Source organism: Bubalus kerabau, chromosome 17 (assembly GCF_029407905.1).
Source record: "Bubalus kerabau isolate K-KA32 ecotype Philippines breed swamp buffalo chromosome 17, PCC_UOA_SB_1v2, whole genome shotgun sequence".
Lineage (NCBI taxonomy): Eukaryota > Metazoa > Chordata > Mammalia > Artiodactyla > Bovidae > Bubalus > Bubalus kerabau.
In genome coordinates this window covers 68606072-68621413 of record NC_073640.1, presented here as the reverse complement: position 1 = coordinate 68621413, position 15342 = coordinate 68606072, and the positions used below count along the sequence as shown (strand labels likewise).

The 15342-nt window shown below is 47.3% G+C and overlaps 2 protein-coding genes across 3 annotated transcripts; both read right to left on the bottom strand.

The window, feature by feature from the left end:
- Window positions 1–604: 604 nt before the first annotated feature.
- Window positions 605–4521, bottom strand: LOC129632312 (zinc finger and SCAN domain-containing protein 5B-like). The gene is made up of 4 exons (XM_055553828.1): window positions 4085–4521; window positions 3589–3795; window positions 2492–2649; window positions 605–2118 (listed from the first exon to the last, which is right to left on the bottom strand). The coding sequence occupies exons 1-4, from the start codon at window positions 4460–4462 to the stop codon at window positions 1476–1478; spliced, it is 1386 nt and encodes a 461-aa protein (XP_055409803.1). The 5' UTR covers window positions 4463–4521; the 3' UTR covers window positions 605–1475.
- Window positions 4522–5889: 1368 nt separating this feature from the next.
- Window positions 5890–7877, bottom strand: LOC129632287 (protein FAM32A-like). Of its 2 annotated transcripts, none has more exons than XM_055553806.1 (2): window positions 7754–7877; window positions 5890–7184 (listed from the first exon to the last, which is right to left on the bottom strand). In XM_055553806.1, exon 2 carries the CDS (start codon window positions 7166–7168, stop codon window positions 6821–6823), a length of 348 nt encoding a protein of 115 aa, XP_055409781.1. In that variant the 5' UTR covers window positions 7169–7184; window positions 7754–7877; the 3' UTR covers window positions 5890–6820. The 2 variants fall into 2 exon arrangements, with proteins under 2 accessions (XP_055409781.1, XP_055409782.1); XM_055553807.1 differs by having other exon boundaries at window positions 5890–7214; window positions 7754–7805.
- Between the last annotated feature and the right edge of the window lie 7465 nt (window positions 7878–15342).

Here is a 15342-nt window from a genome sequence, read left to right as displayed (position 1 = left end):
CGTGTCTCCTCCTCCTACACCCATCATTAAGGTCCTACTCACCCAGTTTGGGTTTCTGCTTATTTCTCAGCACGTCCTCCAGGGCTTTGCAACTCTGCACCCCACTTTCTTTGAGCAGGACCTGGCACTCCAGGGGCATGCAGAACATGTACTGCTCCAGCACCAGCCTGTCCATCATCTGCTCCTTGGTGTGAAGATCCGGCCTCAGCTACAGATGGCAGAGTTCACGGAGTCTCCTCAGATTCTCAACGGGGTCGGACTCTTCTGAGCTGCTAAATGTTCTGAACCGGACGTGCCAGGTTTCCTGGTCACAGTCTGAGTCTTCCATGAGTGTGTCCTGGGATGGCACAGATGCCAGTGACTCTGCCCCAGGGCTGTCTGTGATGTGTCCACAACCCGGAAAAAATGTCTGGTCCTCAGGCGTATTGATGGAGGAAATTTCCAGTAGGACTCTGAGCAAATGCTTCTAGAAGTGGGTGCCCAGTTGACGCCTATGGAAATGAATTTCCTCTGCTTTCCCTCAGCATTAAAGTCACTGTTTAGTAGTCTAGGGACTGGATGGAGGAGCCTGGTGGGCTACAGTCCATGGGGTCGCTAAGAGTCAGACACTACCGAGCGACTTCACTCCTACTTTTTCCTTTCATGCATTGGAGAAGGAAATGGCAACCCACTCCAGTGTTCTTGCCTGGAGAATCCCAGGGATGGGGGAGCCTGGTGGGCTGCCGTCTATGGGGTCGCACAGAGTCGGACACGACTGAATCGACTTAGCAGCAGCAGCAGCAGGAGGGGAAAAGAATGACACTTATCAATTTAAGAAGCCTTCTTTATCTAAATACCTAAGGAAGCAGTATCCAAACTAGTATAAGGGGAACATATCTCAACATAATAATGGCCACATTGAAAAAACTATGGCTATCACCTACCTGTAGCAAAGTCTTAGAAGAGAAAACACACAGCTCTTTGATCAAAATGTGTTTGTTTATTTGAAATTTAAATTTCACTGGTGATCCTGTATTTAATCTAGCCATCCTGCTAGGAGCATCCTATTTTAAAAGGAAATCACACCTGACAAGAAGGCAATCAGCAGTAGCCTCACTCTGATGATGAGGTACTGATAACCAGTGAGACACAGCTTCATTGGAAGAAAAAGAACAACACAAAGCGAAAACATGTAAGAAAACCAGAGTCTAACATCGTAAGGCAATTCTCCTCCAACTGAAAATACACAAATGAAAAAGAAAACTATAGTCTATAGCAAAGTAGAAAAGAAAATCCAAAGGGAAAAATGTCATCACTCAAGTATCTTAATTCACACAAATATCCTAATTTACGCGAGTGGAACCCCACTGGGTTCCACTATCCTCCTAAGCCCTTCCCCTGTCATCCATACTTTGTATCACACAGGTGACAAATCATTCTCAATTTTCTCATTAAAACAGAAAAGACCTGGACCTGAGGGCAGGGTCCTGAGCCAGTCATCTGGAATGGATTTTCCGGTGGCGTTTGAAAGTCCCCAGCTGACGGAAGGCTGTGTGACACTCGGGGCACACGTAGGGCTTGAGCCCAGAGTGGGTGCGTAGGTGAACGTTGAGGTTCCCTCGGTGGCCGAAAGCTCTGTCACACTGCTCACAGCGGAAAGGCTTCTCCTGGCTGTGCGTCCTCTTGTGAGCGTGCAGCGTGGAGTTGTGGGCGAACTTCTTGAGGCAGATACCACAGCTGTAGGGCTTCTCGCCAGTGTGGATCCGCTGGTGAACCCACAGGTCTGAAGGCTGTATGAACCCTTTGGCACAGACGTCACATTGAAAGGGCCTCTCTCCTGTGTGTGTCCTCTGGTGCAGGGTAAGCTGAGATTGACAAGAAAAGCTCTTTTTGCACACCTTGCATTCAGAGGGTGCCCGTCCCAGGGTTTCTGCTCCCTCAGGAAGACTGGTGGGTCGCATGGTGCCAAATGCAGCAAAGGAATGGGACCCAAGCTGTCCTGAGAACTCTCCTTGGTCCAAACACGTGGCTGCCTCTTGACGCACGTCTTGGCAAGTGGGACTGCTCTCCCGCTTCCTTTTCACATGTCTGCGATTCTTCAGAGGACCTCGTCTGGATCCACTCGGAGTGAAAACATCTCTCTCTGGAACACAAGAGCAAAGGGTTCAGAGCCACATTTGAAGTATCACTTCCTTCCGGGGGACTCTCTCCTCTCTCTCTGCCCTCCCAGAATCTGCTGAAAGAAGACATTCAGCACCATATTTATCAAGTAGCATTTTCCATGGTGCCGGCCTCATTGGAACCATCCATAATCTTCGCTACAGACTTCCTAGCAACCAAACTACCTAAGAGTCTAGCTGATGAAACTCTCTGGAATGTTGACGATGGAGAAGGTTGGCATTGGAGAACCAACTCCTACCCCACAACAACAAGGGATGGAAATGCTGGGTACCCCTTCCTGGACATGAATGGAGGCAGTCAGTAAATCCTGTGGTCTCCAAGTTTTTAATACTCAACACGATTCTGCAGAAGTTCAGGCTCTTGAGACAAAAGGGTTCTTGTCACTCCTGTGTCTTCCCGCAGGTCCTTCTCCAAGTTCTCCTTGGAGGGCGTCTGACCCTCCAGTTCACCTCTTTCAGGAATGGTCTCTGGCGGGAGAGCTTTCTGGTCCTGACAAGGGGCAACCAAGCAGAGTCAATCCCACTGCCTTAGCCCACGGCAAGCTCTGTCTCCTCTTTCCCCACCCGCCTCGTACCCTGATCTCACACTCCAGCTTTCTGAATATCAGTTTGGGGGAGATGCCCTGACTGCTTCCCATCACCCTGATAGGCAATCCTCTTCTGATTTCCATGTCAGTCCTTGATCTATACCGACCACCTCTGGCAAAAGTCCAGACTTCACAGCTGGCACTGCCAATTATCTTTGCACCTATCTCTCCACCTCATCTCACAGTCTCCAGGCCCTGAATCTGAAAGCAGAGGATTCTGGCTCTAGGGCTCCTGACTTCACCACTTGCTGATACCTTGCCTGGATTTGTCTTTGTCATGGAAGGTGGCCTGGGGCATAATAAGATGATAAGCAGTATAGCTGTTATACTATATAGCTCTGTTCTATACTATATAGCTCTATTCATGAGAAATCAGTAGCATCTCCTCCCCCCGATTCACATTTCAAAAAAATCCACTCTCTCCAGACATACTCCAATATCTGACGGGGAAAATGACTCCAACGGGGAACTTGTTATTCAATTCAAGGTGTTTACAATATCCCCCAATATTAAGTGCCTCTGATGAAATCCATCATGGGTGAAACCGCTGTGAGTGCATTTACCCCTGATGAACTAAGCCACCACCATCCCATGGAAACAGGACTCCTCTGCCCTCATGCTTAGGGCCTCAAGCTTTCATGGTGAAGGACTATGAAACATGGATTGTCTTCATTCTCACTCTGGATGGAAAACGGCCGGGAACGGAATGCATCCATGGGAATTCCTGGAGGCAGAGGGTCCATTCCTGTCCTTTGCCCAGTTCTCCCAATTACTTCCGCAGCCACCCCCACCCGACCCCCTTCTACCTGCTCCCAGACTGGAGGTCAGGACATCACACTCACCTGCCCCCTCGACAGGTCCTTGGCTCCTGGCAGATGCTGCCCGTCTTGGCTTTCCTGCTGGCCCTCGTCTGGAGGGATGACACTGACTGTAGGCTGGGGCTCCCTGGCTCGGTCTCCCTCACTGTGCCCCTCACTGACCTCAGATCCTAACATCTCAACACCCGAGATGGGCATCAAAACATCCTCGCCTTGGACACGCACTACAGCCTGTGAGGAAAAATTCAAATAGGATCAGTCTCCCTTCACAAGATCCAAAAAGGTATTCATTGCGTATCCCACCCTAGGAGCCCACCTCCTGGGAATGACATTTGCAAGACCAACACCCTCCAAGTGAGGATCAACAGAAACATCTCCAGTGATGCCACAGGCAAGTGCTCACCCCTCTGGGAATCACTGATTTAGAGCCAAGCCCTCTGATCCTTCTGCTTCATCTCCCAGCTCCCAGCCCCTCATCCCACCGTTCCCTGTCTCACAGGGTCACTAGGGTCCTACTCACCCATTTCGTCAGTTTCTGCTTCTTTCTCAGCACCTCCTCCAGATCCTTACAAGTCTCGGCACTGCTACTTTTGACTAAGACCTGGATGTCCAGCGGCACGCACATCACGAACTGCTCCAGCACCAGCCTGTCCACCATCTCCTCCTTGGTGTGAAGATCCGGCCTCAGCCACAGCCCGCAGAGTTCACGGAGCCTCCTCAGAGCCTTGATCCGGTCGGATTCGTCTGAGCTGCTAAACGTTCTGAAGCGAACGAGCAACTCTTCCAGGTCTGAGGCGGGGTTTTCCCTTCGGGTGTCTTGGCCTGGCGCAGACGCCGGCGACTCTGCTCCGGGGCTGTCCGCGACGGGGCCACGACCCCTTGTCTGGTTCTCAGCCATACCGACTGTAGAGCTTTTCAGTAGGACTCTGGGCAAATGCTTCTAGAAGTCCGTGCCCAACTGACCCCGATCGAAAGGAATTTCCTCTTGCTTTTCCTCAGGAATAGATTCAGTGTTCAGAAATAGGGGGCAAAAAAGAAAAAAGAATGCAGCCAATTAGTTTTATTTTCATCCACCCTACCATCCCTCATCCCAATACTGGGCAGTATTCCCCCCTCAGAATTTCACACCAGGGACAAGAATCCATTCTCTTACTCCTCCAACATCCATCTTATACTACAAGAAACTGTGTGGTCACAACTGTCCACAGGGCGGTGCTTAAAAGCCCTTGTTGAAAAAATGAACCACCCCACACGACACCATGGAGTGTGGAAACAATCTCATCTCACAGAAGATTCCACAAATGAACCACGGTTTATGTGTGGCCGGAGGAGATCGGTGGATTTCACATGGTCTCTGAGCGAATGCAAGGAGAACAGAAAGCCAGGACTTACTGAAACCCACTTCCACGGGCCCTGACTCTCTAGCGTTCTCTTTAGACACTTCCCATCAATTACCTCCTTGAAGCCTTCTCGCCTCGGTCCTCCTCAGTTGGGGACTCGCTCTCAAACTCGGCTGGCGGAGACACGTCTCTCTTTCGAGCTGGAGAAACGCCGGCCCTCTCGGCCTGTTACCCGATCGGCGCATGGATTCGGTGAGGGCGGGGCGAAACGTTCTAGATAATCCCTCTTTACTTAATCACAGGGATTCGATTGCCCACGGAAACTCGCTCAGGAGAATCCACGATTTACTAAAGAGGCCTCCATAGTGATTTAGCGACAGGTTCTGTGTATTTTTGTTGTTGTTCTGTTTTTGGCCAAGAAGAGAGGCAGGTGCGGTCTCAGTTCCCAGACGGCGGAAGGACACCACGGCGCCTGCCGCGGGAGCGCTGAGTCTCACCCGCTGGGCCGCGCGGGAAATCCCTCGGTTTCCTTTTGGATTTCACTGATTTTGGACTTCGGGGACTGCACTTTGGGGTGAACGGACTGGTTTCAATGATCTCGTGAATTTTTGGTCTCACTGCCTGGAGGGTTTGATGGAGTCAGAGACATGATGGTGGGAGCCAGATCGGTTTGACTCCTCTGGTCTTTTCTGTTCATGTGAGATAAGTCTTCAAAGGCTTTTCTAAAATCAGCTGATGAGCTAAGGTGTGAGGAAACCCGATGTCTAAGACGCCTTTTTGAAGAGAAGAAGTTGTACACCAATAGGAAAAAGGAATGACACCTATCTCTTTCGGAAGCCTTCCTTTTTCGAAACACCTCGGGAAGAAATCCCCGAACAAGTATGGAGCGAGTGAACCTATCTCAGCATAATAACAGCCATGTAGGCAAAACCACGGCCACCACCTATTTCCTGTAGAAAAGTCTTAGAAACTACGGAGACACTCATTGACAGAAATGTGTTTATTTGAAATTTAAAATTGCACTGGAGAGCCTGGCCTCTGTGCCAGAAACATGCAGTTTTACAGTGAAGTCCCGCCTAACAGGAAGGCAGTCAACAGTAGGCTCAGTTTCATGATGAAGTACTGATAACTAATGAGACATGCTTTCAGTAGAAGAATAACAAAAGAAAGCAAAAACGGATTGAAACAGGCTACACTAAAGTAGAAAACAAAATCCAAAGGGAAAAATAAGCTATCACTCAAAATCGTCTACATTCATGTAAATTTAACCCCCTGGACCCAATATCCTCCGAAGCTCTTCATGTGTCATCCATCCTTTGTGTTATAGAAGTGACAAATCATTGTGAATTTCCTTCTTGGAGCAGAAAGGACTTGGACCTGAGGGCAGATTCCTGGGCCAGTGGTTCCGAATGGGTTTCCTGGTGGGATTTGAGACACCCCAGGCAGCAGAAGGCCAGTGACACTCGGGGCACATGTAGGGCTCGAGCCCAGAGTGTGACCACTGAGGTTCCCACTGTGGTTGAATGCTTTTCACAGTGCTCACAGCAGAAAGGCTTCTCTTGGGTGTGGGTCCTCTGGTGAGCATGCAGCATAGAGTCGTGGGGGAACTTACTGGGGCAGAGATCATTCCTGTAGGGCTACTTGCCCATGTGGGTCTCCTGGTGAACACACAGGTCTGGAGGCTGCATGAACCATTGGACATGGATGTTGCACTATTTTTTTTTTTTAATTTAGAGTTAATGGGCCGTCTCTCTTTATTGTGGTTCCGGAATAAGGACCCATTACTTTGATAAGCATGGGCTCAGCAGAAGGCTCAAAAGGATGTGTGTAAAAGAATGTTTCCAAAGGCTCCAGAGATGACTGCAACTCTGCTTCCTGCTTCCCCTGGACAATACTCCATCTCCTGGGTGGGGCGGCTACCTGGTCCAGCTGACTTTAGGGATGTCATAGTGCTCCGTGAGCATGTCCAGGTGTCTGTTGAAGTGCTGCACTCTCTGCTTGTGGGTTTTGGATGTTTTCTTCAGGATCCTCTCCATTTGTCGCTTCTCCTGCACCTTCTCAAAGGCCACCTGGGCTGGGGTCCGCTTATTGAGGTGGCGCCTCAGCTCCTCCTCCTGGTTCTTCTGGATTTTGCCCATCGTTTCCAGGAGTTTTGCCTTGTCTATGTCCCTTTTCTTCTTTCGCTTGGACACACCAAGCTCTGTGACTCCTTTGAGCTTCAGGGGTCCCTTTTGGACCTGCTCGTAGGAGTCCATGCTGCCCATTTTTGGATTCGGATTTCTAAAAGGACAAAAGTCTGGGGTTGGTTTTCTGAAATGGAAATTGGGACAATATCGTTCTCCTCTGTAGATCCGAGAGGTTTTTGTGTGTGGGGTAACACAAATGAACACAGATGAACATCTCTGCTTAGTCCAGGGAGCCAAGGTTCAGAAAGCCTTGTGGAATAAATGCAGCACACCACACCACCGCATGGAGGGTGGCAACACCCTATAAATCAGGGTGATTTATAAACCTATAAACCAGGGTGATTTATAAACCTATAAATCAGATGGAGGCAGGAAAGGGGAGCCTGAAAGACCTCTTAATTAAAATGTCTTTTATGCAAGCGAAGGATCCGTGTTCGGTTATATTTCCAAAGTTCCTTTTACATGTTTCAAATCCGTTCTTCCCCCCTCACGGAGAGCTCAGCAGTCAACCATAGTTAATACGGAGTTTAAGGGAGATCCACTGCTTTCACAAGGTCTTCGAGCTGATGCAAGGTGAGTAGAAAACCCGCCTTCCGAAACCCACCACCTCCTTCTGTATTGCTTCCCAAACCTTCTCCTTAGACGTTCTCACTCATCACTTACCTCCTTTGAGCCCTCTTGCCCTCAGCATCCTCAAGTCGATGACTGGCTATCAGTGTGTGTCTGGGGCTGAAACATCTCTATTTATAGAGAGATGGGGGAAATGGCAAGGGTCCCTGCTTGTTACCCCATCAGCACAGTGATTGTGTAAGGACAGGTCAAGCCATTTATATGACCTCATTTTAGATAATCCAGTTTATCCATGGATCCAGTTTCACAGGGACACTCCACCAGAAAAAAACCAATTTATCCAAGAGGCCTCCATGTTGGTTTTGTGGTAGAATTCTCTGATAGCTCAGGTGGTAAAGAATGTGCCTGCAATGCAGGAGATGCTGGAGTAATTCCAGGGTCTGGAAGATCTGCTGGGGAAGGGATAGGCTCCCCACTTCAGTGTTCTTGGGCTTCCCTTGTGGCTCAGCTGGGAAAGAAGTAAAGTGAAAGTCTTTCAGTCATGTCCAGCTCTTTGTGACCCTGTGGATATACCGTCCAATGAATTCTCCACGCCAGAAGACTGGAGTGGGTAGCTGTTCCCTTCTCCAAGGGATCGTCCCAATCCAGGGAGCGAAGCCAGGATTCCCACATTGCAGGCAGATTCTTTACCACCAGGGAAGCCCATGCACTTTTTGACAGCAAGATTGATTTTCCTGGTCTAGAATATACTTTTCTCATTTACCTGGAGAGTTGGAAGGAGTCAAAGCATAGGTAATCGAAAATTGTCACCAGTTTGGTTCGCCTATGCATCCCTGGTGGCTCAGTGGTAAAGAATCTACCTGCCAATGCAGGAGACGTGGGTTCACTCCCTGGGTTCGGAAGATCTCTTGCAGAAGGAAATGGATAACGCACTGCAGTATTCTTGCCTGGAAAATTCGATGGACAGAAGAACCTGGTGGGCCATGGAATAGCAGAGTTGGACACAACTCAGCGACTAAACAATCCTTTTTAAAATTCCACATGGAAAGATCTCGGACGAAGTCAGAATCTGGAATGTTCTGCAGGGAACGTGCCACTTTTGGGGTCAGAGTCTGGCTTTTCAGTAAGTATGCTTTGGTGCGGCACAGACACCAGTGGTTCTGATTACAGCCTGTCTAGGACTATTCCATGACCCCACAAAAAATGTACATTCTTTAGCCACAGTGACTGAGGAACTTACTAGCAAAATGTTGAGCACATGCTTCTAGAAGCCCATTACAATTCACCCCTATGTAAAGGGATTTCCTCTACCTTTCATCAGCAATGTATTCACTGTTCAGAAGAATGGGGGCAAAAGATAAATGAACAGGACTAGTTTCATTTTATTCCACCCTTCCATCTCCTCTACATTCCTCATCCCAATACCCAATAGCATTCCCTCACTGCTACAATCTTTCATATTGAATGGACATTAGTCCATCCATCATTCTTCTGACATCCACATTTTCTGGAAAAAAACTTTGAAATGTTTGAAAGGCTCCCTAGATTTTGACTTCTGTAGTCTGGGACTATGTTGTTCTTTGCTGTACTTTCAAGAAATTTACAGTGTGTGAGACTCCTCAAATGGATATGAACAGCAATGCCAGGTTTTATATTATTCGGTCAAGACAAGCCACCAGGCAAGGCTCTCAGTCATGATTCTTCTGGGGAATAAAAATATGAGGAAGCCTATTTAAACACTGAATTCTATGTAGTATAGTGACGTTGGAAATGTTAAGCACAGATTGTCCACACAAAACATTTACTTGCTGTCACCAGGGTATTTATTAGCTCCAAGGAAGGGACACACAAAAGGATCCAAAGAGATTCAAGTTCCTGATCACATACTTTTTATGGTCATGAAACACACAACATACAATTTTGACTCTTTTATAAAGTGTACGATCTTGTTCCACCAAATTCATTCACAATTTTGTGCAGCTGTCAATGTTGTCTACTTCCAACTCTTTTCATCACCCCAAGAACAAAATGTGAATCATGAAAAGTCCCTCCCCATTCTCTGCCCACCTCCTCCCTTACCCTTGTCAATCCATTCATCTACTTCTTGCATCTATGGGTTCAGTTCAGTTCAGTTGCTCAGTCGTGTCCGACTCTTTGAGGCCCCATGAAATGCAGCACGTCAGGCCACCCTGTCCATCGCCAACTCCCGGAGTTTACTCAAACTCATGTCTATTGAGTCGATGATGCCATCCAACCATCTCATCCTCTGTCGTCCCCTTCCCCTCCTGCCTTCAATCTTGCCCAGCCTCCGGGTCTTTTCAAATGAGTCAGTTCTTTACATCAGGTGGCCAAAGCATTGGAGTTTCCGCTTCAGCGTCAGTCCTTCCAATGAATATTCAGGACGGATTTCTTTTAAGATGGACTGGTTGGATCTCCTTGCAGTCCACAGGACACTCAACAGTCTTTTCCAACACCAGGGTTCAAAAGCATCAGTTTTTCACCTCTCAGCTCTAAGTCCAGCTCTCACATCTGTACATGACTATTGGAAAAACCATAGCTTTGACTAGCTGGGCCTTTGTTTGCTAAGTAATTTCTCAGTTTTTTAATATGCTGTCTAGGTTGGTCATAACTTTTCTTCCAAGGAGCCAGAGTCTTTTAATTTCATGGCTGCAGTCACCATCTGCAGTGATTTTGGAGCCCTACCGCCACCCCTGAAAATAAATTATCTCACTGTTTCCACTGTTTCCCCATCTATTTGCCATGAAAGGATGGGACCGGATGCCATGATCTTAGTTTTCTGAATGCTGAGTTTTAAGCCAAATTTTTAACCCTTTTCCTTCACTTTTATCAGGAGACTCTTTGGTTCTTCTTCGCTTTCTGCCATAAGGACGGTGTCATCTGCGTGTCTGTGGTTATTGATATTTCTCCTGCAAATCTTGATTCCAGCTTGTGTTTCATCCAGCCCAGCTTGTCTCATGATGTACTCTGCATATAAGTTACATAAGCAGGGTGACAATATACAGCCTTGACGTACTCCTTTCCGATTTGGAATCAGTCCTTTGTTCCAAGTCCAGTTCTAACTGTTGCTTCCTGAACTGCATACAGATTTCTCAGGAGGCAGCTCAGGAAGTCTGGTATTCCTGTCCAACAATTTTCCACAGTTTCTTGTGATCCACACAGTCAAAGGCTTTGGCATAGTCAATAAAGCAGAAGTAGATGTTTCTCTGGAATGCTCTTGCTTTTTCAATGATCTAATTGATGTTGGCAATTTGATCTCAGGTTCCTCTGCCTTTTCTAAATCCAGCTTGAACATCTGAGAGTTCATGGTTGATGTACTGTTGAAGAGTGCTTGGAGAATTTTGAGCATTATTTAGCTAGCGTGTGAGATGAGTGCAATTGTGCAGTAGTTTGAGCATTCTATGGGATTGAAATGGAAACTGAACTTTTCCAGTCCTGTGGCCATGGCTGAGTTTTCCAAATTTCTTGACTTATTGAGTGCAACACTTTCACAGCATCATGCCTGAGGATTTGAAATAGCTCACCTGGAATTCCATCACGTCCACTAGCTTTGTTCATAGTGATTCTTCCTAAGGCCCACTTGACTTCACATTCCAGGATGTCTGGCTCTAGGTGAGTGATCACACCTTTGGGATTATCTGGGTCATGAAGATCTTTTTTGTACGGTTCTTCTGTGTATTCTTGCCATCTCTTCTTAATATCTTCTGCTTCTCTTGGGTCCATACCATTTGTGTCCTGTATTGTCCCCATCCTTGCATGAAATCTTCCCTTGGCAAATCCAAATCCTTTCTCACACCCTCGGAGGGCACCGCTCCTCACGCTCTCTACCTTCTCCTCCACTTCCCAGCCACCTTGCACACCTGACCACACCAAGCCCAACTGGTTTTGCAGTCTAGTTTTAGGGTTTTCTTCCACTGTCTAGAAAGTCCTTCCCCCGACACGCTCAGGCTATCTTCAGATCTCAACACAATCAGTGGTTCTTTGGAGACGGACAGGCCTGGCTGTTGCTTTATTGCCCGGCATCTCACTCCATCACTACGATTCCTCAATAGGAGTTTCTCAGCCTCGGTATGTATTTTATTGTTTAAATCCATTAATTCTGGCTGTGCTGGGTCTTTGTTGCTGCTCGTGACGCAGGGCTCCTCTCTAGTCGCGGGCACAGGCTTCTCACTGCAGTGACCTCTCTTGTGGGGAGCCCGGGCTCTCGGGGCTCTGGGCTTCAGGAGTGGCGGCTCCCAGGCTCGGTGCTTGTGTTGCATGGCCTTAGTTGCTCCTGAGCACTGGGAGGCCTCCATAGTGATTTAGTGACAGATTCTGTGTATTTTTTTTGTTCTGTTTTTGGCCAAGCAGGGAGGCAAGTGCGATCTCAGTTCCCAGAGCGCGGAAGGAAACCACGCCGCCTGTAGCGGGAGCGCCAAGTATCACCCGCTGGACCGCTAAGTCTCAACCGCGGGACCGCTCGGGAAATCCCTCGGTTTCCTTTTGGATTTGATTGATTTTGGACTTTGGGGACTGCATTTTGGGGTGAACGGCTTGGTTTTAATGATCTCGTGAATTTTCGGTCTCACTGCCTGGAGGGTTTGACGGAGTTAGAGACATGGTGGTGGGAGCCAGATCGGTTTGACTCCTCTCGTCTTTTCTGTTCTTGTGAGAAAAGTCTCCAAACGCTTTTCTAAAATCAGCTGATGAGCTAAGGTGAGAGAAGACCCAATTTCTAATAGCCTTTCTGAAGAGTAGAAGTTGTATGCCAATAGGAAAAAGGAATGACACCTATTACTTTCGGAAGCCTTCCTTTTTCTAAACACCTCAGGAAGAAATCCCCGAACAAGTATGGAGTGAGTGAATCTATCTCAGCATAATAACAGCCATGAGGGCAAAACCATGGCTACAACCTACTCCCTGCAGAAAAGTCTTAGAAACTATGCAGACACTCTTTGACAGAAATGTGTTTATTTGAAATTTAAATTCTACTGGACAACCTGGCCTCTGTGCCAGGAGCATGCAGTTTTACAGTGAAGTCCCGCCTAACAGGAAGTCAGTCAACAGTAGGCTCAGTTTCATGATGAAGTACTGATAATGAGACATGCTTTCAGTAGAAGAATAACAAAAGAAAGCAAAAGCCAGGACATGGAAGCAACCTAGATGTCCATCAGCAGATGAATGGATAAGAAAGCTGTGGTACATATACACAATGGAGTATTATTCAGCCATTAAAAAGAATACATTTGAATCAGTTCTAATGAGGTGGATGAAACTGGAGCCTATTATACAGAGTGAAGTAAGCCAGAAAGAAAAACACCAATACAGTATACTAACGCATATATATGGAATTGAGAAAGATGGTAACAATAACCCTGTGTACAAGACAGCAAAAGAGACACTGATGTATAGAACAGTCTTATGGACTCTGTGGGAGAGGGAGAGGGTGGGAAGATTTGGGAGAATGGCATTGAAACATGTAAAATATCATGTATGAAATGAGTTGCCAGTCCAGGTTCGATGCACGATACTGGATGCTTGGGGCTCATGCACTGGGATGACCCAGAGGGATGGAATGGGGAGGGAGGAGGGAAGAGGGTTCAGGATGGGGAACACATGTATACCTGTGGCGGATTCATTTTGATATTTGGCAAATCTAATACAGTTATGTAAAGTTTAAAAATAAAATAAAATTAAAAAAAAAAAAAGAAAGCAAAAACGGATTGAAACAGGCTATACTAAAGTAGAACACAAAATCCAAAGGGAACGATAAGCCATCACTCAAATATCCTCCTCATTCATGTAAATGGAAGCCCCTGGACCCAAAATCCTCCGAAGCTCTGCCCATGTTATCCACCCTTTGTGTTACAGAAGTGACAAATCATTGTGAATTTCCTTCTTGGAGCAGAAAGGACTTGGACCTGAGGGCAGATTCCTGGGTCAGTGGTTCTGAATGGGTTTCCTGGTGGGATTTGAGACACCCCAGGGAGCAGAAGGCAGGTGACACTCGGGGCACATGTAGGGCTCGAGCCCAGAGTGTGACCACTGAGGTTCCCACTGTGGTCAAAAGCTTTTTCACAGTGCTCTCAGCAGAAAGGCTTCTCTTGGGTGTGGGTCCTCTGGTGAGCATGCAGCGTAGAGTCGTGGGGAACTTCTTGGGGCAGAGATGGCAGCTGTAGGGCTTCTCGCCCACGTGGGTCTCCTGGCGAACACACAGGTCCGGAGGCTGCATGAACCATTGGACATTGATGTTGCTTTTTTCTCTTTGTAATTTAAAGGGCCCTCTCTCTTTAATGCAGTTCCAGGTTAAGGGCCCATTACTTTGATAAGCACGGGCTCAGCAGAAGACTCAAAAGGATGTGTGTAAAAGAATGTTTCCAAAGGCTTCAGAGATGACTGCAACTCTGCTTCCTGCTTCCCTTGGACAATACTCCATCTCCTGGGTGGGGCGGCTACCTGGTCCAGCTGACTTTAGGAATGTCATAGTGCTCCTTGAGCGTGTCCAGGTGTCTGTTGAAGTCCTCCACTCTCTGCTTGTGGGTTTTGGATGCTTTCTTCAGGATCCTCTCCATTTGTCGCTTCTCCTGCACCTTTTCAAAGGCCACCTGGGCTGGAGTCCGCTTGTCGAGGTGGCGCCTCACCTCCTCCTGGTTCTTGTGGATTCTTCCCATCGTTTCCAGGAGTTTTGCAGCAGCAGCAGCAGCAGCAGCAGGATGGCTAGATTAAATACAGGTTCACCAGTGTAATTTAAATTTCAAATAAACAAACACATTTCTATTAAACAGCTGTGTGTTTTCTCTTCTAAGACTTTGCTACAGGTAGGTGATAGTCATGGTTTTGTCTATGTGGCCATTAGTATGTTGAGATATGTTCCCTTTCTACACGTTTGGATAGTGCTTCCTTAGGTATTTAGAAAAAGAAGGCTTCTTAAATTGATAAGTGTCATTCTTTTCCCTTGCTGCTGCTAACTGCTGCTAAGTCGCTCCAGTCGTGTCTGAAATTGTGCGACCCCATAGATGGCCGCCCACCAGGCTCCCCTGTCCCTGGGATTCTCCAGGCAAGAACACTGGAGTGGGTTGCCATTTCCTTCTCCAATGCATGAAAGGGAAATGTGAAAGTGAACTCACACAGTCATGTCCGACTCATAGCGACCCCATGGACTGTAGCCCTCCAGGCTCCTCCATCCATGGGATTTTCCTGGCAAGAGCACTGGAGTGTGGCGCCATTGACTTCTGATCTTTTCCCTACAGGTGTACAACCTCTGGTTTCTGTGATGCCTCTCTGAAATGGTTTCTTACAGTTGATCTCATCAGCTGATTTTAGACAAAATCTTTGATGACTTATTTCATGAGAAACAAGATTAGGTAACCCAATTTGATTACAACCATCGGATTACAATTATTGGACTGCCTCACAGTCTCCAAGCAGAAAAAATTCATTAGATCAGGAAAATCAATCTGTTTCCCCAAGAAATGCCATCCATGAAGTCTACAGTAAATAAAATACATTAGAGAAAGTTTACTGCCAAACCAATATCGTGGCCTCTTTAATGGTTCTTCCTGTTGGAGTCTCCACAGGAAATGGAGTCTACCCAGATTATCCCAAGTGGTTCCTTCCATGCCCTTTATCCAATCACTGGGATGATGAGGTTATGGCCAGAAATCCCTGGAGTTTCACCCAACTCT